Source organism: Pleurodeles waltl, chromosome 12 (genome assembly GCF_031143425.1).
Source record: "Pleurodeles waltl isolate 20211129_DDA chromosome 12, aPleWal1.hap1.20221129, whole genome shotgun sequence".
In the NCBI taxonomy this organism is placed as follows: Eukaryota; Metazoa; Chordata; class Amphibia; order Caudata; family Salamandridae; genus Pleurodeles; species Pleurodeles waltl.
In genome coordinates, this window is record NC_090451.1 from 676,037,286 (window position 1) to 676,060,782 (window position 23,497).

Genomic DNA, 23,497 nt, shown 5'->3' on the forward strand with positions numbered 1-23,497 from the left:
AGCATTTAATCTGTCTGAGTTCCTCTGTGTACCAACTGTCTTGTGGTATAGATCTTGTTGCATTGCTGAGTTTGAAGGGGTCCAGAGAGTCAGCAAAGAGGTTATTCAATAGCTGAATTTCTTGATGGCTTTGGTGAGGCTGTTGGTGTGTTTGGATTGGTGGGTGTTGAGAGGGATGCTGCTCCAGTTTTTGCAGGTTGTTCTGATAATAGTACATGTGCATTTGCCCTGGACGGGGATGCTGAACTTGATGAGGATGTGGTCAGTCCTGTTAACTGTCGAGGGCTCTTCGTCTTGATTGTTGTCAAAGATGGTGAAAAGGGTGAGCAGGAGGTGTCCAGTGATGCAGGTAGGTCCATTTACTCATTGGGTGAGGCCCAGACGTCCAATGTTTATGATGAATGATTTTGATTTGGGAGTTGGTGTTGTGTTCCAGGTGGGAGTTCAGATCTCTATGTAATTGCTAGTGTGAAGGGTGACAAACTCTGTGATGGTTGCAGTGAAGTAGTTCTGTGGTTCAGGTGGTACATAGGTTGAAGTTGGCTGTGACGTGGAGCTTGAAAAACAGGGGTTTGAAGCTAGAAGATGATAAGTCCATGGTGTTGATGCAGCAGATGGCATTCTTGTGGAAGAATGCAATTCCCTTCTGTGATTGTGAAGTCTGCGCTTCCTGCGAATCTTGTAACCTAGGGTGGGGGGGCTGTGGTGATGTCAGGTGCGGATACAGTGAATAACTAGATTTATGTGAGGAAAAGTAGATCTGAGGCACTGTTGTGCAGCAAGTCCCATATCTCAGTGGTGTGTTTGGTGAGTGAGCATTTGTTGAGGAGCATACATGTGAATGTGGAGTGTTGTGGGGGTGGTTGCAACACTGTGAGCGTGAGGGATTTGGGTGCCGTTGGTGAAGGTGCCATGATGTGTGTGTGTATAAGTACATGAAAATATGAGGGAAGTGCAATAGAATGTTCCCTCAGTGTTGGTGGGACATGTCAACAGCATAAGGAGTGGCAGCTGGGGTTGAAGATGTGGGGGGTAGCTGCAGGGTAGCAGTGGGAAGGGGATGATGTTTCCTGGCCCTGGGTACAGTCCAGGCATGGACTGGCACCAACAGTCTTGCCTGTGGCACGCACGGGGCACACCAACAGCACACATCCACTGTAGGTCCACGCTGTGGGTTCCTTTGAGTGGTGATGTTTTGGAAATTGGTCCGGAGATACTCCTCACATTCTCAAAGACGTTTGCACACAGATGAAAATGTTAACATATTCTTCTCAAATGTCTACATGGCGTGCCTATTATAATATTATATGATACATTGCGATCTGTGAAATAAGTGTATTACATGAAGATTGTCTGAATACTATTTCAGGTACCACTCTCTGTATGTACTCCTAGCTGTGCCCCAGGGTCCAGAAAAATGGCAAGCGAAGGAGAACCTGCATGCTGCTTCCTCTGTGTGCCATGCCCCCAGGGAGAAATTTCAAACCAAACTGGTATATAAATCTAAATTTATTTAGCAATGCACGTTGAAAGTTATGTTGCGGTACTGCTTTAAGAAGTGCATTTTGTTTTTTCCTTTCAGATTCTACTGAGTGTATCAAATGTCCTTGGGATCAGTGGCCGAATGCGAAACAAGACCAGTGTATACCAAGAACTATTGAGGTTCTGTCCTACGAAGAACCTTTAGGCCTCACTCTAGCAGCAACCACTATCTTCTCCTCAATTTTCCCTCTAGCAGTTTTGGCACTCTTCATCCATCAGCGGCACACTCCAATTGTGAAGGCCAACAACCGCTCCCTCAGCTACCTCCTGCTTTTGTCGCTCACCCTCTGCTTTCTCTGCTCATTGACATTCATCGGTTATCCCACTCCAGAGAAGTGCCTCCTTCGCCAGGCTACATTTGGTATCATTTTTGCTCTTTGTGTCTCCTGCATTTTGGCTAAAACCGTCATGGTGGTCATCGCCTTCAATGCTACAAAACCCAACAGTGACTTGAGGAAGTGGGTTGGTCCCAAATTGTCCTACTCAATCATTAGTGCCTGCACGCTCATTCAGGTTTTCCTTTGTGTCACTTGGACAATTTTCACCCCTCCATTCTCAGAATACAACATCAATGTTCACCCAGGACAGATAGTAGTTCAGTGCAATGAAGGATCACCTATTGCTTTCTGGTGCATGCTGGGATATCTCGCACTTCTCGCATCTATAAGTTTCCTAGTTGCCTTCCTAGCTAGAAATCTGCCAAGCAACTTCAATGATGCTAAATTTATCACATTCAGCATGCTTGCGTTCCTAAGCGTTTGGATCTCCTTTATTCCAGCCTACCTCAGCACCAAGGGAAAGTACATGGTGGCCATGGAGATATTTGCCATTTTGTCTTCAGCTTTTGCATTGCTTTTCTGTATATTTATCATAAAATGTTACGTGATCCTCTTAAAGCCTGAAGTGAATACAAAGGAACATTTGATGGGCAAAGAAATGAAAGGAAAACAAAACAATATTAAAGTAACTTAAAAATCATGTGTGAAATTAAAGTTTGTTAATGATTCACTTGTGTAGACGGCATGTAAAGGTTGCATGTAAATCAGATAGCATAATGTACAGTGTTGTTAGTGATAACAAGCTTAAATCCCGCAGTAGATTTATCTGAGTATTCATTCTGTATGTTCTAATGATTCTTCGGTTGAATAAAACAAGCTTGTGTGCTCTTTAACTGTTATACATTTGTAGTCGCACAAACATTTATGACAATTGAAATACATCTTAAAGCATCACTAATGGTGGCCAGTGTCACTGAGTCATGAAAGAAAGAGAAAATTGCGGACTAGACTTTATAAAATGTGCATCACTAGTTTAGTGATGTATCAGCAAAGCAGTTTAAATTGTCAATGCATTGACTTTCATTTGAACCCAACGTAGCCTCTAGAAGTTGAAAGTGCATGCAGTTTATCATTTGCAATTTATTTTTTTGATAAAGACATTTTTATTGGTTTTGCAAAAAATAAGGCGAAATACATACATGTAATTGGGTGCCAACGTGCACCAAACAATGGTCAATCCCTAGTCTCAGACAATACACTGTGTGTGAAGATTATGCATCTCTCCGTAAAGTATCCCATGCTTGTTACCACCCTTTAAAGGGGGGAGGGGGAAGCCCGTTTAGGTTCTTTCTGGTGCTGGGCCAGTCGACAATGCAGGGAGGTTGAGTGTAGTGGCATCCCATTTCCCCCAAACCTTATCATATTTATTCGGGCACCCTCTGGCCTCGTAAACGAGTTTTTCACGTTGAGCACACCAATCCACTCCTCTTTTCCATTTAGTCAAAGCTGGTTCGTTTTGGGCTTTCCAGTCCGTCATTATGTCTCTTTTGGCCACTAAGCATGCCACCCCCAGAAAGGTCCATTCCGCTCTCCTCAGTCCAGTGTCACCCATGATCCCCAATAGGAGCAGCATTGGCGTCAACTCGATGTCAGATTGTAAGGCCGTTGAGATCTCCATGATAACAGCCCCCCAGTAAGCTTTAATAATTGGGCAGGACCATACCATGTGGAAAAAGTCAGCGTCTGGGTCCCCACATCGTGGACAGTCAGCTGCGTCACGGAGACCTGCCCTGAACAACCTGACGGGTGTTAGGTAAGCAGTATGGAGATAGTAAGTCTGTATTAGACGGAGACGAGTCGTCATCGTTAAAGTGTGTGGAGCTGCCAATGCTTCGTTCCAGTCTACCTCTTCCATAGGACCCACCCACCCTTCCCATCTCTGACGGAGTCCCTCCATGGCAGCACCAGTGGTGGCAACCAACGAGCGATATATCTGGGAGACACCTCCTCTACCTAGGCTCCCCATCAGGGCTTTCGCCTCCATAGGGCTATATTCAGGTATGTTATCCCCTGTCCGGATTTCTGTCAGCAAGGCGTGGCGGATCTGGAGATACTTATGGAATTGCGTCTTATTTAGTGAGAGGTCTTCAAAAGAGCGCATATGTGAGCCATCCCATACATCGCCTAGTGTAGAAATACCAATGTTGTCCCACTTCTGGAATCCCTCCAATCTCGCTATCTCTCTTAAGTGTATTCCCTGCCATAGTGGAGTCTGATGGGTGAGGCGTCCCCACCACCCTGTCACCTTTTGGGCCGTCCGCCAACCCCGCAGTACCACTCCAGTCACCGCCGGGGTCCCACGCGAGATCGGGCCTCCATACAGAGCATCAAAGATCTTTGGATAACTCATGGTCTGAAGTTCTAATCGATACGCCGGATCTGTCCATCCACCCCCTACCCAATCATTTATCACTAGTATTTGCGTTGCTAGGTGGTAGTAATGGATGTTGGACATTCACAATGCCCCCTCAGAAATGTCCCTCTGGCATGTTTTAAGCGCCAATCGAGGACAGGAGCCATTCCATAAAAATTGGCGTGCCTGTGAGTCCATTTCCCTGAACCATCTCATGGGGATGGGGATAGGGTAAGGGAAGTTCTGGAGGAGGTAAAGAAGTCTGGGGAGAACCATCATCTTGTAAAGAGCGATTCTCCCATACAAGTTAAGGGGGAGGTCACTCCAACGTTGGAGGTCATTTTTTATTCTTTTGGTTAATGGTGTGATGTTAAGCTCCCATGTTAGTTCAGGGAGCAAGGAGACATGCACGCCCAGGTATTTAAAACTATTTCTTCGTATTGGAATGTTTTGCTGCCAGTCTATGCAGTCTCGAGATTGATGGAGAGGGACCAGCAAGGACTTACTAGGGTTCAGGGTCAGTCCTGAGGCATCCGAGAAGAGATCTACAATTTGTAGAATGCGGGGGCCACTTTTGGCTGGGTTTGAGATGTACAGCAGGACGTCATCCGCGTACAGTGCCACGCGGTCCTCTTGGCAGACGGGCCAGGACCAGCCCTCTATCAGCGGATCTTCCCTTAACATTTTCGCCAGAGGCTCTATTGTTAATGCAAAAAGCAAGGGGGATAATGGACATCCCTGCCTGGTGCCACGGCCGATAGGGAATGGGTCTGAGATTACTCCGTTTACTTGGACATGTGCTGTGGGATTAGAATAAAGTAGCTTCACCAATCCTCGGAATCTGGGCCCAAGGCCGTTGCTTTGTGGGACGTTTTCGAGGTAAGACCAGTCTACCGTGTCAAAGGCTTTCTCGAAGTCGAGTAGAAGCAAAGCCAGAGGGGCTCGAGACAGGGTCTTTTGATGCGCCAACGCTAGGTGTAATCTCCTAATACAGTGTCTAGTGCTACGGGCAGGCATAAAGCCACATTGGTCAGGATGCACCAGTGTGGGTATGGCGTCTCTTAGTCTTGAGGCGAGGATTGAGGCTAGGACCTTGACTTCAGTGTTCAGGAGTGAAATGGGTCGGTATGCCGAGCAGTGTTGCGACGGGGGTTGTGTCTTGGGGATCACTACTATTGTCGCTAGGTCAATCCCAGGAGGGAAGTGGCCCTTCCGCTCAGCTTCTTCGTACATGTTGAGCAGATGTGGAGCCAGAATATCGCTGCATTTCTTATATAACTCTGGTGGGAATCCATCAGGACATGGGGTCTTGCCTGATGCCAAGTTGGCAATCGCGCTGGTTATTTCTGTGAGGCTAATTGCCTCATCCATACTGCTCCTGGCCGTCTGGGAGACTCTGGAAAGAGTTATGTCGTTCAGGAGGGGGGATTCCCTTTCAATGGTGGGCCGAGGGTGCTCTGCGTATAGGCGTGCATAGTAAGAGGCAAAGCTCTGAGCTATCTCGATGGGCGCTTTGGAAAGAGCACCTGAGTCGTCTCTAATCTCAGGTATGATTCTATTGGCCAGGGGGCGTGTGGCTAGCCAATGCAAGAATTTTCCATTCTTGTCCCCCCAGCCATATATTCGGGCGGCCGATGCTCTCCAAATGTGTTTTGCTGACTCAAGGACCAAATGTCTGATTTCCTCTCGGGTCCTAGTAAGTTGTCTCAGAATAGAGGCCGAGGATAAGGTCGTTTGTTGGCGCTCCAGATTCAGCGCCTCAGCCTCCAACTCAGACACTCTTGAGTCCCGAGCGCGTTCACGTGCATGAAGAAGACACTTGGCATGCCCTCTTAGTGTGGCTTTGCCGGCAGCCCATATTATACCTGGGGACTGGACCGTTCCCAAATTCAACTCAAAATATTGAGCAAGGCAGTCTCTTATTTCAAGGGTATATTCGTTGTCTTGTAAGCACCATGCATTCAGGCGCCACAATGGGCGCCTGGTGGGGTCCGTCCCACCCAGTCGGACTCGTACAGGTGCGTGGTCTGAGACCCCTCGTGGCAGTATATCAGCCCCCGTGACACCGATGACGTCTAATGCAGGCATAAATATTAAATCAATTCTGGAATGTGTCCAGTGGGCGGCTGATGTGTGTGTGTATTGACGTTCTTTAGGGTGCCAGGTTCTCCATACCTCGCAGAGGCCGAGGCTCTCCACCCATCCGTTAAGACTCGCAGCCCGAGAGGCCCTACCAGTGGTAATGTCCCCGGATATATCCAGTCTGGGGTCCAGAACAGCATTAAAATCCCCTCCTATCAATGTGGTTCCCTGGGGGAGTCCCGCTACCACCTGGCGGAGTGAGAGTAGGAAGGCGTCGAATCCCGCTGGGGGGGCGTATGCGCATACAAGGTTCAGCGGTGTACCGTGAAGCATCCCTGAAGCAATTACGAATCTGCCCTGTGGGTCAGACAGCGTAGATGTTATCACCATAGGTAGAGAGCGGCTGAGTAGAATGGCCACTCCCCTGGATCCCCTGGAGAAACCTGCGTGGTAAACCCTATCAAATCCTCCCCGTGTGAGCATAGGGCATTTAGTTCCCAGGAGATGAGTTTCCTGCAGTAGGACCACTGAGGGGGAGTATCTGCGGAGGGTGTTAAAAACTGCAGATCGTTTGATCTTATCTAAGAGCCCGTTTACATTCCAGGAGATGATTTGTGTCAGTGAGGTATCATATCTTGTTGGGTGGCTGTCAGTGGAAACAGGGATGACCGCTTAAAACATAACATTGAGGTACTAAACCTGTACCGAGTGCTACTATCTAACCCCAACTCAAACTTCTCACCCCCCAACTGCCCCCCACCCCATACTCCCACCCCGGAAGCATCTGTCGCCCCTAACCCCAACCAGAACATAACAGCCAGTAAGACTGTCTTGGGAGTGGAGTGGTGGACCCCTCCATTCAGTCGGATCATTCTGCAATCATAAGTGAAAAGTCTTCAAATCTTGTTTGGCGAACCCCGGGGGGCTGCCGAGTCATCCGACGACGCGCCCCAGGGGCCCCGCAAGGGCGGATCGTTCTCCCCGATCCCTTCCATGTGTCACAGCAAAAACTCCGTGTAACAGTTCAGCCAAGCACCGGGGACTGGCTCAGACGTCTATCATCCTCGGCTTGTATCTGTTCCTGCCCTTCTGGGGACTCGATGGAGATCTCCCCCACCCGGGAGCCAGAGTCTCCAGCCATCCCTCCACCTCCAGGAGCGGCCAGACCATCTTGCATCCCTTTTCGAGATCTGGTGCGCCTCCGGCTCCTTCGAGGTCCCCCCAAAAGGGGGGGTCTATCCCGAGCGGGCTCTCCTCCTTGTTTCAGGGCTCCCTTTCGGGCTCCAACGCCCTCCTCGGTCAGCCAGTCCCATGCCTCCTCCGGAGATTCAAAGAAATACGCCCTACCAGCCATGATGACCTTAAGCCGTGCCGGGAAGAGGAGCATGTATGAGAGTTGCATTGCTCTGAGTTTCTGTTTGACTTGCTCATACGATCGGCGGCGGGTCTGAACCTCCTGTGTGTAGTCTGGGAATATCAGGATCTTGTGGTTCTCCCATTTAAGATCTTCCAAGCGTCTCGCCTCTTTAAGGATGTTGTCTCGATCTTTAAAGTTAAAAAAACGTGCGATCATTGGGCGCTTCGGGCCGCCCGGAGGGGGGCGCGGTGCAAGGGCTCTGTGAGCGCGTTCAATTGCAAACCAGGGTGAGAGGGCCTGGTCTGGTATCCAGGTCTTGATCCAGCGCTCCAAAAATTCTGATACTTTATCCTCCTCCGCGCCCTCCGGGAATCCGATAAAACGCAGATTGTTGCGTCTCGATCGATTTTCTGCATCCTCGGCACGGCGGTGTAGCTCGCTGGTACGTGTTTGTAGCTGGGCCACTTTCGTTTTAAGATCGGCCAGCTCGTCTTCGGTCTGGGAGACCCGGCCCTCCACCTCAGTAATTCGGCTCACTGCATTTCTGAGGTCCTGTCTGATAAGGCCCATGTCCTCACGCACTTCCCCAATTTTGGTCTCCACAGCCGATTGCGATGATTGAATTGCTTGGAGGATGGCGCTCACTCCGTCAAGCGCTGGGCCTCCACTGGCGGTTCCCCTTCTCTTCTGGGCCCGCTGGCATCGTGAACTGGTCAATCTTTTGTTGGGAGGTCGGGGGTTGTTTGTTTGCTTTGTCCTTTCCCATTCTGTCTCAGGAAGTTGGGGGTGTCCGGTTGTCACCCAGATCCACCTCGTCCAGGTTCCTGCAGCCGGGCCGTTTCGACAGGGGACCGCCTCGGAGGGGGTCTACCGGCAGGGTATCAGAGCACACGCTGGTGGGCACAGCCCAATCACCCCCCCGGGGTCCAACGGGAACCGATCCTCTCCACTCCGTTAACTCACACCGTCAGGCGACTGCCCAGCATTGCGTCGGGTCTCGCCTCGTGCCTCCAGGTCATCGGGGGCTCGCAGGACTCCTTGCCCTCCCTGCAGTCCAGGGCGTCTCCGGCGGCTCCCCCTCGTCCGGGGCCAGTCGAAAAGTGTTGCCTGCACTGCGCCCCCAGGGGGCCTGAGACGTCTCTCGGTATCAGTCAGGATGGTGGGGTTATTCCTTTCCTGGATTCAAGCGCCCATTGTGATGTATTGTATTGTATTGTATTGATCGGGAGTTCCCTCCCCGCCAAGCTCGTGCTGGGGTGCCTTTGTTTTCTTCCGAGAGGCGGGGGATCTCCCTCGCCTTCCAGGGCCCAACGCCAGCGATCTCTGGGGGGCCACCTACTCCGCCCCAGGCGCTCAAAGTCAATGACTGGGAGCAGGAATGTCTCACTTGGCAGCCTCTTTGTTGAGATCAGTTTTATCTTTCAGGGCCCCGCATACCTGCACAGAGGGTCCGACCCCCCAAGAGTCCTTCAGCCGCCGCTCGTGTGCTCACGGTCCAATCCTCCGGGGCCCGGATCCCGGGGCACAGCGTCGGTGTCCCCGGCGCCAATCCCTCCACTCGGGACGGCCGCCGGGCGAGCCAGCTCCCCTCAGGAGCGCGGCCGGAGTCGCGTTCACGGCCCCTCCTTGACTCCCGGGCCTCGTTCAATCCGGACGGAGGAGACCTCCTCGCATCTCGGGATATCCCCCACTTCTCCCGGGCCCCCGCGCAGATGCGCAGCGGGGTCCAGGCCGCCAGGAGCCTCTCTCCTCACCGCAGACACGTTTCGCCTCACATCGGCCCACAAGGGGCCCGGGCCCCGGATCGCAGGGCCGGCGTCCGCGGCGTCCTCCACCGAGCGGCCGCCTCAGCAGGGGAGCCTCCCACCTCGGGTTCGGCCGAGCGCCGCGCTCCCGGCCGCCATCTTGAATTTTTCGAGTCAGCCGCGGCTGGTGCTATTACGGCTCAAATATGCCGTAGGTGGTTCCAGGGGGGATCTCTGGGGTCCAGGAGCCGATGGGCACCCCCAGGGCAGCGCCAGTAGTGTGAATAGCGGCAGCTTCGTAGGGCGGATGACGGAGGGGTCCAGAGCACTCTTAGAGTGCGACCGCCATCTTGACGCCCGAAGCCACGCCATCATTTGCAATTTAAAGTCAGTTTTTGTGTAATACTCAGTATTATCAGAGACAAACAGGCGCAATTGTTAGTACCTATATCACCGAGTGAACAAACTGGATTTTTTGTATTTTTAGTTGTACTCTGTGCTTTAAATGGGCACGTACTGTCCCGTACGGAGTATCAGCACTTTTTTTTTTTATTATTGATTTTATGGAGAAAAGATCAATAGAAAATACAACGTAAACATACGAACATATGGGAAAAAGAAAAAACAGAAACATCATGACAAAAAATATAATCTTGGGATGACCGTAACATGACCTTAGGTCTGTATATTTCAAGAACACTAGTACACAGTACATATGGATTTTTCCTTCCGGGTGATAGTTGGGTCTCACTATTGTGTCGTGAGGGCCCTGGTCATTTGTGGTGAGGGGGCCAGGTGGGTCCCGACCAACTGGCGGGCCCCTCTGTACCAATACGCTAAGGAAGGGGCCTGTCCCGCAGCAGTCCAGGCACTCTACAAGCTCCCCCATATTCCCCATATCTTGTTGTATTTGTTTGGGCATCCTCTGGCCTCATATACAGGCTTCTCACATAGTGCACAATAATCCACACCTCGCCTCCACTTGGTCAGTGTGGGAGCTGCCTCTGCCTTCCATTCTGTCATGATATCCCTTTTAGCTACCAGGCATACCACTCCCAAAAAGATACAGTCCGCTCTTCTCAGTCCCATCTCCCCCATCGCCCCCAGGAGGAGGGTAATGGGGGCCATTTCCACCTCTGAGTGCAAGACCCTCGAGACCTCCCCTACAATCGCCTTCCAGTAAGTCGTTATGACGGGGCATGCCCAGACCATGTGGAAAACATCAGCGTCCGGACTGGAGCATCGAGGACAGTTGGCTGACTGCTGCATGCCTGCCCTAAAGAGTCTTTTAGGGGTGAGGTATGCTGTGTGGAGGTAGAGAGTCTGGAGTACTCGAAATTGGTATGTCATGGACAGGGTCCTAGGGGCCATTAACACATCTCTCCAGTCTGCCTCCTCAATGGGGCCCACCCAACCCTCCCATTTCTGGCAAAGATTCTCAAGGGAGGGGGTGGTGTTTAAGAGCAAGGAGCGGTAAAGCTGGGAGATTCCTCCCTTGCCCAGGTCTCACATCAAGGTCCTTGCCTCCATGGGGCTGCAGTCAAGTCAGGGATATTGTCCCCTGGTCGGATATGTACCAGAAGTGCATGTCTGAGCTGTAAATACTTGTGGAGTTGGGTTTTATTTAGAGAGTAGCTTTCTTGGATCTCCTCAAAGGACCGTATGTGTGACTCTCCTGAGACATCTCCTAGGGTGGATATTCCAATGTTATCCCATTTCCGGAATTCCTCTAATGCTGAGACCTCCCGCATGTGGTAAGGGCCAATTTAGGGCGAGAGCCGTGCCACAAAAACCGACGCGCCACCGTTTCCATCTCAGTGAACCACTTCCTAGGATCCGGGTGTGGAAAGTTCTGCAGGAGGTATCGAACTCTGGGGAATATCATCATTTTGTAAAGTGCTATTCTGCCCACTAGGTTGAGGGGTAAGTTCCTCCATTTTTGGAGGTATTCTTTGATTTTTTTAGTAAGTGTTGAGATGTTTAACTCCCATGCTAGCTCGGGTAACAAGGTTATGTGTATGCCTAGGTACTTTAAATTGTTTCGCCGGATCCAAATGTTTCACTGCCAGTCAATGCAATCTCTGGAAGGGTGCAGGGGGACCAGGAGGGATTTGCCAGGGTTTATAGTTAGGCCTGAGGCCTGGGAAAAGAGATCAAGGAGCTGCAAGATCCGAGGGCCACTTATGGCTGGATTTGAGAAATAAACGAGGACATTGTCTGTATATAATGCCACCCTATCCTCAGGACCTTCTGGCCATGCCCAACCTTCTATTAGGGGTTCCTCTCTCAGTAGTTTCGCCAAGGATTCTATCGGAAGTGTGAACAGTAACGGGGATAGAGGGCATCCCTGACGTGTACAGCGGCGTATGGGGAACGGATCTGAGACCACCCCGTTTATTTGGACACGTCTCGTCGAGTTGGAGTAAAGTAATTTTACAAGGCCCTGGAACTTCGGGCCAATCCTATTGCCCTGGAGGACTTGATCCAAGTAGGACCAGTCCACGGTGTCAATGGCTTCTTCAAAATCGAGGAGAATTAGAGCTAGAGGTGACCTGGACTAGACTTCACGGTGTGCCGAGGCAGCGTTCAGTTGTCTAATGCAGTGTCTAGTACTGCGTGAGGGCATAAACCCGCATTGGTCTAAGTGTACCAGTGTGGGAAGCACAGGCTTCAATCTGGTGGCTAGAACGGTTGACGGCATCTTGATTTCGGTATTTAAAAGGGAAATGGGTCAGGAAGGCTGAGCAGAAATGCGACGGGGGTTGGGTCTTGGAGATTACTACAATAGTGGCTTGGTCGATCCCGGAGGGAAAGTGGCCCTCCCTCTCAGCCTCTTCATACATTTTAAGGAGGTGGGGGCTTAGGATATCATTACATTGGTGGTAGAGTTCCATTGGGAAACCGTCTGGGCCAGGGGTTTTACCTGATGGAAGGCTGTTTATCGCCCCCGCGATCTCGGCCAGGGTTAGTTCTGCATCCAGGATCTCCTTGGATGTATGTGAGATCCTGGGAAGCACAATGTCTTCCAGAAGAGGGGATTCTCTTTTGGCAGGAGGTCTGGGGTGCTCCGCGTATAATCGTGTGTAATAGGAGGCAAAGCTTTTGGCAATATCACTTGGGGACCTAGCGAGCGCCGCAGACTCGTCTGCGACCTCCGAAATGACCCTGTCAGCTAGTGGTTGTGTGGACAACCAGTGCAGGAGCTTTCTATTCTTGTCCCCTCAACCATATATTCGGGCTGCCTTTGCTCTCCAGATGTGCTTTGCGTTATCTAGGTTCGGGTGTTTGATTTCTTCTCTAACCTTGGTAATTTGCCGTAGTGTAGAGGCTGACGCATCTCTCGAGCACTTTTTAATTTTTAGAGGGAGATTATCTACACTTCTCAAGAAAAACATTATACTTTTAATTGGAGAGTACAGTCACTTCTTAGAAATGAGTAATTACTCTGGTACTGAGTACCTTCACTTCTATTTTTACATTTCAAGCACTGGTTGTACTCCCTTTTTGCTCACCCAGCCGGCGACAGAGACGCATTAGCCAACATCATGTCCCTCTGGTCCCATTTAAATGAGCGCACAGTACCGGAACCCATCCATTTAGATGCCTTGACCCTGTAAGCAAGGGCACACCACGTGGTTATATTGAACGGACGGTGGCTATGAGGGAATATTTGCATGCCCTCGAATGGATCCAGTCAGTGGCAAAGACAGTATTTTTGGGCAAGGCACATGGTTCACTGAAAGGATACAAAGCACATTTACTCCAAGTAATATTGGGAAAATCAGTTTTGTATTTTGCTAAATGCACTTCAATCTCAGTGATCATCTTCTGCCTAGTTGATGCAGTTCTGCCCCTTTACTGATTACAATTTTTGTAACATTGAGTGTGAATTAATTGGAATAATGCTGGTACACCAAATTGGCCTCTGTTGCCACTTTTGGACTCTAAACCCTTCCCTTGCCATTGCGTCAGTAGACCGGTCTCTGTTTTTAGGTTTGGCTTATAGCTTACAAAGGGTGACTTGTTGCACCGGTGGATAAGAAGTATGGGTGCTTCCCAAGGTCTTCCACAGCTTTATTGCCCTGTAGGATGCTGCATTTCTCATCGATGTGAACATGGCATAGTGATTTTGCAATAGTGAAATAGATTCTTCACATCTTAGAGATGGAGTTACTCATTCCTGGCCACAACAGGTGATGCTGTACCAGTTCTCATTAAAGGCAGAGTGTTTAAACTAGGAGTAGTGCACGAGTAGAACTTGACAATTTGCTATATTGCTATTTTGGAAATGGAGTCTCTGATGCAGGGCATCGTATCTAGACTTTAGTTGGCACAAATGTTCTAAAAAGTCATGCAGAAAGACAACTTGCTGCTGTACGTGACAGGGATAAAGCAATAATTGAGCTGCATTCCTGATTTCCCTGTGTGCTGGCGCACTTGCGGCTGCCAGGCACTATGGTAGGGAGCAAGGGTGCCTGCGTTACAGCCAGGACAGTTTTTGTGCAGGAAGAGACACATACGAAAGCAATCCCTAGAGGAATTTCCTCTTTCTATGTGTGCTGCAGAATACAGAAATATTTCTCTTTGTTACGCCTCACCTGGGAAGGCATATTGTTTTGACGCATTCCTAGGATTACTAGTCTTAGTGAAAATGAGAATGTGCCAAAAACCATGGGGGGTGCGCGAGAACACCGATGTTTCACCCATGGAACACCTTCCCAACGCGTAGTATTGAGTGTTGTGCTGCCTTGTGTTACTCCAGATCTACTATGGCTTTGCATGGCATAGTAAATCTTACTTAAGGGCTTGCGTTGCGTTGCATGACACAAGGCGAGCCCTTGATAAATCTAGGCCTAGTTCTAGTTCTTCCTTTGCCATCAGATATGCTCCCCTACCCCCTTTGAATGGTCTTTATCTCACTGCACCAGTTTGAAAGTCTGGTTTTCAGATACATAAAGAAGATTCCACTGTGCACATCAGGGCACGCCAGGCACAGATAAATACATTAGCATCTGTAATGAGAGCAGCTTATAATCAGCCAACAAGCAAAAGCCATCATTTCACAAGGGCATCAAGATGCCGCTGCCACTTAAACACTTATCGCTGACATCTGCTTTGATTTGCAGGTTTTGAGTTTGAAAAACAATCTAGGGCAACTCAGCATTGTGTCCTTTCGAGGTGGATAAAATGGGTACCATTACATTTGGTAATAGTAACACTTGTATTTTTAATGTTTAAAGAAGCTAGAAGAGGGCCAAGAAGTGCAATGTAAACACAGGGTATCATTACCAGAGTGAAGGGCTTTCTACTGAGTCTCTTTTGGCGGGACACTGAATAATTGGATTTCAGTGTGTAGGTGGGGCTCTGATGTGCTTATCAGAGCAGAGCTAGCCCCCTGTAGTCGTCCCAGTGTTGCCACATCTTCCGGTGTTTATGAAGGCATCCTGAGCCTGGAACACAGCAATTTCCAGGCCCATATAACGGTCAATCCCCATTTTCCAAGTGCCCACCAGTGGTGGAGTTTCAGCCCTCCATAGTTGAGCGATATCCTGCTTTGCCACAGTAAGTCCTAAAACATTCAATGTCATTTATAGCAGTTTCCCCTAGTCCGCCTGTGACATTAGGAAGGTTTAATTTAGGGTCTAGGTGGATGTCCCAAGAGAGTACTTTAGTGAGGCATGATATCACACGTTTCCAGAAGAGTTGGAATGACACACAACTCTATACAGGTGCCTTCCTCCCTCCCACATCGAAGGCAGAGGGGAGAGTCCACAATGCCCATGCCCCAGAGATGATGTGTGGTGCAATAAACTCTATATAAATGTAAATAAAACAATACTTTTTGTGGAGGAGTTTCTTTCGGAATCTCTGCATGCACTGATGTGCCAGTAGTGTGAGTCAGTGTTCATTGAAGAGCTGAACAAATAATACGAATTGTGCACAATAAATGTAGAACTTTCAGGATCCGTATGCTCCAGAGTCAAAATCAATGCTATGAGCTCAGCAAGTTGTGTTGTGCAATCCCCTAGGGACTGCATGTTGCTCTGCTGAGGGCAAGTTGTGCTATGCAAACCCCTAGGGACTGTGTGTATGTCTGCTGAGGGCAAAACTTGCACTCCCTCATAACTCCTCAAACGGCTGTGCAAGCCATGGAGTAATGATGTTTGGTACCCAGAGCTGGTTGAGCTGAACCATCAGTATAAATGATGAATCTGTAATGGTCAAGAGGCATGGGGCAATCAAGCTCACGCTAGAGATATTTGTGGGTCAATAGTTTTTGATCAAAAACATAATCAGTGTTAGTGTCAGTCAAGGAGGGAGGCCACTGTATCTATCTCTGATGTAATGCTTTTGTGTTTGGAACACTGGCTTAGGTGACAGCCTCAAGGGCTGGAAGTGGGGTAACATAATAATGTGATATCCCTGGTTTAGTGGCCTCTCCTCGATGGCCGCCATTTGAACTGCAGTCAATATTTGTTCCATTGGTGCAAAACACATTTCAGCATTGGAGTATAAGTGTGGCATGTACGCTATTGGTACTGTGTTGCCTTCATTGAATGTGACACATGTGAAATTGATGTGAAATTGATTGCCCCGGGATAACCTGGTTCACCAGGTTTGGTTTGTTAACACTTATGTAAGTGTTTTGATTCAAGCATGTCAGTCTGTAATGATCTGAGAAATAGAGTATGGTGTGGTATTCAGTGTTTGTTTGACAAATTTGGATGGATTACATCTAAGGTGGTTTTATGTGGTGAGCATAGTCAGCAGAGTTAGGAATGTATGTTCTGCCAAAATTAAGGAATCCTAATTAGGATCGTTATCTGTCGGAAAAATGTCATCTACATAGGACAAAGCCTCAGGATCAATATTATGTAATACTGATGTCACACAGGCTGAGAACAAGCCTTAACTGTTCTGATACTCTTAGGGAAGTCGACGAAAATGATGTTGAGTGCATAACAGTGAAAATGCACTTAGATCCCTACTTTCAGGCACTAGATTTTGGCAGGAACACCCGTTGGAAATACCCAGCATTTTTTTGTATTTTTTGTGCACAATATTGTTCACGAGAGCTATAATATCTGAATTTTGAATGACAAATGTACGTGTGTGACTGTTTGAATGTCTGTAATCTAAGGCTAATCTGTAAGAATGGTCCTGCTTAACTACAGGAAAAAAACATTAGTCATAGCTGATACACAGGGTTCAATTACTCCCTGCTACTTGATTTGTGAGAGAATTTCCCTCACTGGAGCTTTAGCATCACGCTTTATTGGACATTGAGGTCGTATTTGTGGTTTGGACTGTACAGTAATAGAGCAGAGGTGTTCAAACTTTTTCAATGCAAACACTCCCCGTCCTGTCAGTGTAGAGTTCAAGTGCAACACTTTACATTTATAATGATGGATCAGACAGAGTATGTGGTGCTGAGTGTGCATATATATTGTGTATTTGTGATGTGTAGGGGTGGAGCCACAATTACGCTTCTGCTAGGTCATATTCCATCAGAGCAAGCTTCCCTCCTTTACAAAACACACTAGCATCAGAGTAAGATTCTCTTTTCCACAAAAAACAATTGCATTGTTCTACAAATCGACCAGGAATGTGAGTTTCCAAAATTATCCTGGAGGCTTATACTAGTATAAATTGGAATATTCTGGGGGACAGACCAAGCAAACCATGACTTAAAAGTAATAATGAAAAGGATGATAACAAGCAAAGTGCAGGAGGGTTCTAGAAAATGCTGGACCAGACAAACAAATGTTATAAAGTAAAAACAAATGAGGAGAATCTCTACAGTTAGAGACCTCAGAAAAACGATACCATCTTAGAAATCATGATAATTTGAAACCTCCTGACAGGTATCAGTATAGCACTTCAGAATCCCTTCAGTCCCGACACAAGGAACCGCTCTGCGTACTAAAAGTGCAGATCCAACATAATTTTTAAACCTGTATTTATCCGTTTTCTCAAACAACACAGCAGTTATTTGAGTATGAGGTACATGGCATGGTGGGTTTAACGTGAGAAGATGCACCTCCAACTGTCCATCATACACTAGTGTCATCAGAGTTCCTTCCAGATTCAACACATCAATCCACACTTGTAATCTGTTTCCTTTGCTGGTGCTAAGTAAGACCCCCTCCCCCACCTCCCACTGAATCTGGGTTTCCCACATCGGGGACCAGATTTATGGAGCCCTTGCGCCATTCAATACCACATTAGTGCCATTTGTTTACAGTTATGTGACGTTGGAAGAGGAAAAAGGCAGAGACATATTTATAAAGTGGTTCAATGCATGCATTGTGCCACTTTGTAACCCCTTGAGTCACATTATGCCAGCCCAGGCATAATGTATGTAAGGGGGGGGGGGCAAAGAAATGGTGCAAAGGAATCTATGGGACTCATTTGTGTCATTTTTATCTGAATTATTAATGCCTACTAAGTGCAGGCATTTAAAAGAGGCTCCCATTTATTACAATGGGCCTCTGGGTGCTTTGCAGGATTAGCATTATAATTTTTGACACTAGTCCTGCAAAGTGCTAGCCTAAAACATTATGACGCTATGCACCCTAACTACCGCCATGGTGTGCTGTATTATCAATATGGTGCAACCATGGTGGCGTTAGGGAGGTGCTAAGGGGCGTAAGAAAAGTGGCGCTGACCTAGGTGCAGCGCCACTTCTCATAAATATGCCCCGGGTCTAGATGTGTTTTACATAAATTTTGCTAGACTGTGAAGTCCTCATCTACGTTTTTGTCCTTTCTGCTGACCTTCTTAAGGATCTCCTCTGCTGGTGACCACTCTAGTATGTCCATGTGCCAGTGCTCTATCTTGGAAGCTCTTTGACCCATCCAAGTAATGGGGATTCAATGTCTCGCCAGCTCCAGCACTGAGTGCAAAAATGTAATGATATTTTGTGGCCCTCCTTTTAATGTTACCCAGTAGGCAGCTCTGGGGTGTGTATTCTATTCTAAGGTGCAGGGTCTGCTTTAAGTCCGCTACCAGTCTCAGGTCATGCGTGCCCACGGTGTCTGACCCACTGCATCAGCTCACATAGCTTTATGTATAAGTGTAATCAAATGCCTCCCTGTCCAGCAGGACACTTGGACCCCAAGGGGGTGTCTAGGTTTGGGCATGGCACGGTAAGATGGCCAGGTCAACTTGGCTATCTTGTCTAAGCCAAAATCATATAAGAAGTGGCAATGTCCAAGAGTAAAATATTCGCAAGTCTCCTTGAAGGTTATGAAAGTCTCTCCTGGGTAGAAGTCCCAAAGTGCAGCACACCGCCCTCCCTTCATGCTTGGAAGGCTATGATGTCCATCATTTGTCTAATCTGCATCAGCGTCCAAACTGGGAGCTCTCTGTGGAATGGGGCCAGTTTCAGCCCTAACGCAACAACGTGTTGCCATTCTTGATGTCTGTCAAACTATGTATAGGATGTCTTTCGAGATACGTGCACTCTCCATTAATAATTCTGGCAGTAGGCCTGATTCCACCATCTCTGCTACCAAACGCTTTTGCTAATAGTCTCCAATGTCTAGTCTTTGTACTCTGTGGTGCAGATGTGTGGCATGGTAATACATGTCAAGTTGTGGCACCTGCAACCCACCCTCTTTGTACAGTGTGGTCAGTGTGGACGGTGCCACTATACTGTGTCTGCCTGCCCACAGCAAGGAGATGAGGAATGAGTCTGGTTGTCTGAACACCCTCGTCAAAAGGGGTCATTGTGAGTATTGGAGATGGTCAGCTTACCCGTCAAATAGAGGTGTGCTCCAGAAGGTCACTGACGTCTTTAGCATGTCCAGCACCAATGGATGTCAATTCACCAAAATGCTAGGGGGTAGCCGAAGTGACATCACATGTCCTTTGAACTACACTTTCACTCTCACACATTCTTGTGCATCCACACTTACATACACTCTCTCACACAAACACTCACTGGCAAGCACCAAGTCAACATACATTTTAAAACAAATTTTACTTACCTCAGCTGCCACGGAAAGACATAATCGAGCTAATTGTACTCCATTTTTATAACACTAACAGTGAATAAAATATTAATAATCACTATTAGTGTAAAACAAAATTGTCAAAACACTGAGTGGATCCCCAACGGAAGTCCTTAGGGACGAGCAGCCACTTTGTACGTGGTATTGAATCTGCAACCTCTGAGGCCAGGGGTCACAAAGGCAGTGCCGGGGGTGGCAAAGGGCAAGCGAGGGGTCTCACCTGGGACACCTAAATGACGTCTTTGCCAGCACCCTGTTTATGTTTAGGTATATTGCGATCTGATGTGCTGAACATCTCCCAGACATATGCGCTAGTCTTGTAGCTAATGGCATTCCCATACTGTCAGGGTCTCCATCACGAATCCAAACAGGAGTGGCAAATTTGACAGTCCTATGCGTCTATCCGAGCAGCTTCATCCCATACACATTACAGAAATTGCATTAGCAAATGAAATTACCATAACATTTGCACAGACACACACAAATGTTAGTGTGAAATGGTATCACCTAGTGTATTGATTTATTCAGATCATATTAAAGTATTTATTTCCAACACACTTCAGAATTAATAAGAAATGTGCTTCATTAGTGATTTGCTAATTCGGATATATTCTGACATACCTTGCACAGTTCATAAATGTTGTGTTATAAACAAAAACCCTTTCCTACTCACCCATACTTGTATCCAGCAAGATTGTCAAATAACTCCGCTCATGTGGAAGTCTCAGATGGAAAAGTATAGACCAAGCTCCCTTGGAAGACAGTCTGACATTTGACCTCTGTCTCTGTATGCACAGCATATGTGATAACAACAAGATTTACAGCCCTGATTACAGAAAAGGGGCACTTGTGGAAAAATAGATGGAGAGGTGGTTTGAAAAGGTTTTACTCCTTGGGAGGAAGGAACTGAACTGGACAGCCTAAGACAAACTCAGCAAGTACAAAAGCCACTAAATGTGAATTACAAACCACAAAGCCAACGGTAAGCAACTGGTGGAATACATTCTCGGAAATCTTTCAGAATGGCCCTGATGTCTTTAACAAGCCAGATGATTGACCTTAAAAGGGGTATGACGAAGCCACGGATGGGAACAAGGGCAACAACAGCAGGAGGGTGGGTGAGAGGTGGAAGACATGCGTGGGAGGGAGGTGATAACATGATCAACGTAGAGCCTTACAAAAAGGAGCAGTAGGACACAAGTAATGCACCATGTCAGGGGAGGGACATATACACAAAGTGGAAAGAGCCACTAGAAAACAAAAAGCCATTTCCACTTTGGTGAAAGAACTGTCCTCCATCCTCTGGTGAGTTATACTTGAAGGAGCATGTGGCAGCAGTCGACCCGCCCCAAAATAAACAGGAACAGAACCAATAAAGAACTATGGAATAAGGAATGATTTGCAGGAAAAGGAAATGGCTATGTGAAATTCAATGTGCTCGCTCTCCCTCAGGAGCCAATCAATGAAACCCTCGCCTGGCTGCCTCCTATCACCACCTATCACAACCCTCGCTCTCTCTCTCAGGAGCCAATCAATGACACCAGATTGTTCACCAGGCTGCACCCTATCACCACTTTTCCAATCACAGCCCTCGCTCTCTCTCTCAGGAGCCAATCAATGACACCCTCACCTGGCTGTATCCCATACAGTTCCCACCTGCTTTCTTCTTGCCGCCAGCACTGACACATGACCTGAATAGGCGTGGCTTGTAATTATGGGAGAGTCTCTGATTGGTCCAGAGGTGGCCACGTGACCTGATGACTCCCAGACTGTGGATTTAAAAAGGGTAAGAGGTGGGCTGAGATCGTTTAGTCCCCTTCAGGTTAGTTGGTTGTGTGGAGGTGGTCCTGGTGGTTTTCTCCAGTAAGTTTTCACCTGTCTGTGTAGTTAACTTACTAACACCAGTAGGTGGTTTTATCTTTTACCAAATGTTTTCTGTGGTTTAGTAATTTGTGATTTTCTTGTTTTCTAGTTTCTGATTTTGACGCCCGCTTTCTCCCGAAGGAGCTCGGATGAAGGCTTAAGGTGGAGGTGGGTGGACCAATGTCGGTGCAATCGTTATTTTATGTTCTTAGTAGGGATTTTATCTCCTTGGGAGATGTTTCGTCACAAGGTGAGTCCTTCCAGGGGCTCACAATTCGCTCCGAAATGATGGAGTAGTCCTTGTTTATTTTATTTCTCGATGTAATATTTCAAGTAAACATTAACTTGTCCTGAACAAAACGCTTCCACTGGTATTTAGTTAAGTTCTGCAGCCTTGGACATTTCCAGGTTTAATGAGTAATTTTACATGTTTGTATCGTGGTGTTTACTAAGAAAAGTGTTTTAACTGCTAACTGCCTCCGCCACTTGATTTAAGGGATTTTCTTTTAGTTCACACACTGCATTCTGGGAGTTGTAGTTCAGGGTAACTGGATTAACCCCGGTGAAAGAGTATCTACCGGCGGAAGTACCGCCCAGGGGTGTTCGAGTGCTCCAAACTCTATAACGGTTTAGTATTTTCCTGATCCACAGCTGTTGTCCTTTCTCGAGGAGTGAGTCCCGGCGATGACCTGCAATGCAGACGATGGGAACTTTGGCTTTTCAATGCTTGTTACAGCCGGTCTTAAAGGGGTAAGAGGGATAGTTTTTATAGAATTTGGGCTTTACAATCTGTGTGGGGGTAGTTTGTGGGGCTGCTGGCCCTTGAAATAGGTCATGTTTCCTGATTTTGTGCCTTTATGCTGTTCGGTGTCTGTCTCTAGGTGATTCCTTAAGCCCATGTGCATGGGGAGGGGTGGATAGGGGGTCGTCCTCCAAGATAATTTATGTAAATCTACGGACTGCTTACGTCTCTGGGATTGCAGTTATAGGACGTGGGAGGGGCGCTTCAAGGGTGGGGCCGCTTATGAATTTGGGGAAATGTTGCCTCCAGTTTTCGGCAGCAGCTGAGATTGTCTCGAGTGCACTGCGACTCATTAGCTCAGTTTTAAGAATTTAGTAACAACATTCATTGTATGTTCTGTTCCCGTTTGGACCATTATAAGGTGCCGCAGTTGGCAGGGTGTTTGTGGAGGTGGGGTACACTTCTATGTATTTGCAAGGTGGTCTTGGTTTTTAGGTAACGTATCTAGTTTACGGATGAGCTTGTATTACAATGTGTGTGTTTTTTCGTGCAGGCGTGCAGCTGTTTCACCGCTTCCTGTAACTTTTCGGAACTTAAAATGGGTGAGTACAGATTACCTTTTGCAAGTGGTGGGGGGGGGGGGGGGGGTGTCATGCCCAATAGCCTGTGTGACCTACTCAAAGGTGGTCTTCGGTGTGGTGGGCCTGATGTGCAGTTGCATGTTTTCAGACTTAACCAGAAGTGAAAATCCTGTCTTGACAGTTCCTAGACTTTCAATTTCATTTTTTTGTCTGCCAGTCGTTATAAAAGTGCTGGCCCTGGAGTATTTACCTGGTTCTCGAGTGGGTCTCGTCTGTAGACATTATTCCACGAGTGATCTCTCCTCCGCAGCTGGTGATGAATTAGCTGGCTGCTTCCTCTTTGCAAACAGTTTCCGTTGGTATCCCTGTCTTTTGTGGAGTATTCGCAAAACGAGTGGCTGTTGACTTTCACTAATCCAAATGAAATGGTTCAGTGAAACCTGGCGATTGCCGCAGACAGGTTCTCCAATCCTGGGATGTGAATCCTCAGGTCTCTAGTCAGCTTTGTTGAAGTGCTCTACTTGGTGTTGTCCTTGCGGAGCGCTTTCAGGAAATCTGACTGCATTAAAATGTAGTGTAGCCCTAAATCTGCCAAAAATGGTACTGTGTGGGGTCAAAGCTGACACTCGAGAAGACTTCTTCTGTTCCAGGCTACAGTCTGACTTTGTAACCACACCGTGAACTCAGAACACATGCAGAAATCTAATGTAGTATCCCTGCACAAAGAGGGACACAATGGGACTTGGAAGGCTTAAATCTGGAAAACAAATCCTAACTACATAAACCGCCTTGACATTGGTGCACCTTATCACAGTAGTATAAGGTAGGAAAAGTAGTCGTTTTTCCCCATACCCCTTTGATGTGACAGTTCATGGTAT

General features: G+C 47.7%; 1 protein-coding gene across 1 annotated transcript in view; it reads left to right on the forward strand.

Annotated features, from left to right (window-relative positions):
• LOC138267214 (extracellular calcium-sensing receptor-like) overlaps positions 1 to 2,555 on the forward strand; it is a 72,158-nt gene extending 69,603 nt beyond the window's left edge. Inside the window, exons 6-7 of the mRNA XM_069216069.1 lie at positions 1,370 to 1,493; positions 1,583 to 2,555. Coding sequence (XP_069072170.1) covers positions 1,370 to 1,493; positions 1,583 to 2,514 — 1,056 coding nt within the window. The 3' untranslated portion in view covers positions 2,515 to 2,555. The remainder of the gene's footprint in view (positions 1 to 1,369; positions 1,494 to 1,582) is intronic.
• Positions 2,556 to 23,497: the final 20,942 nt, after the last annotated feature.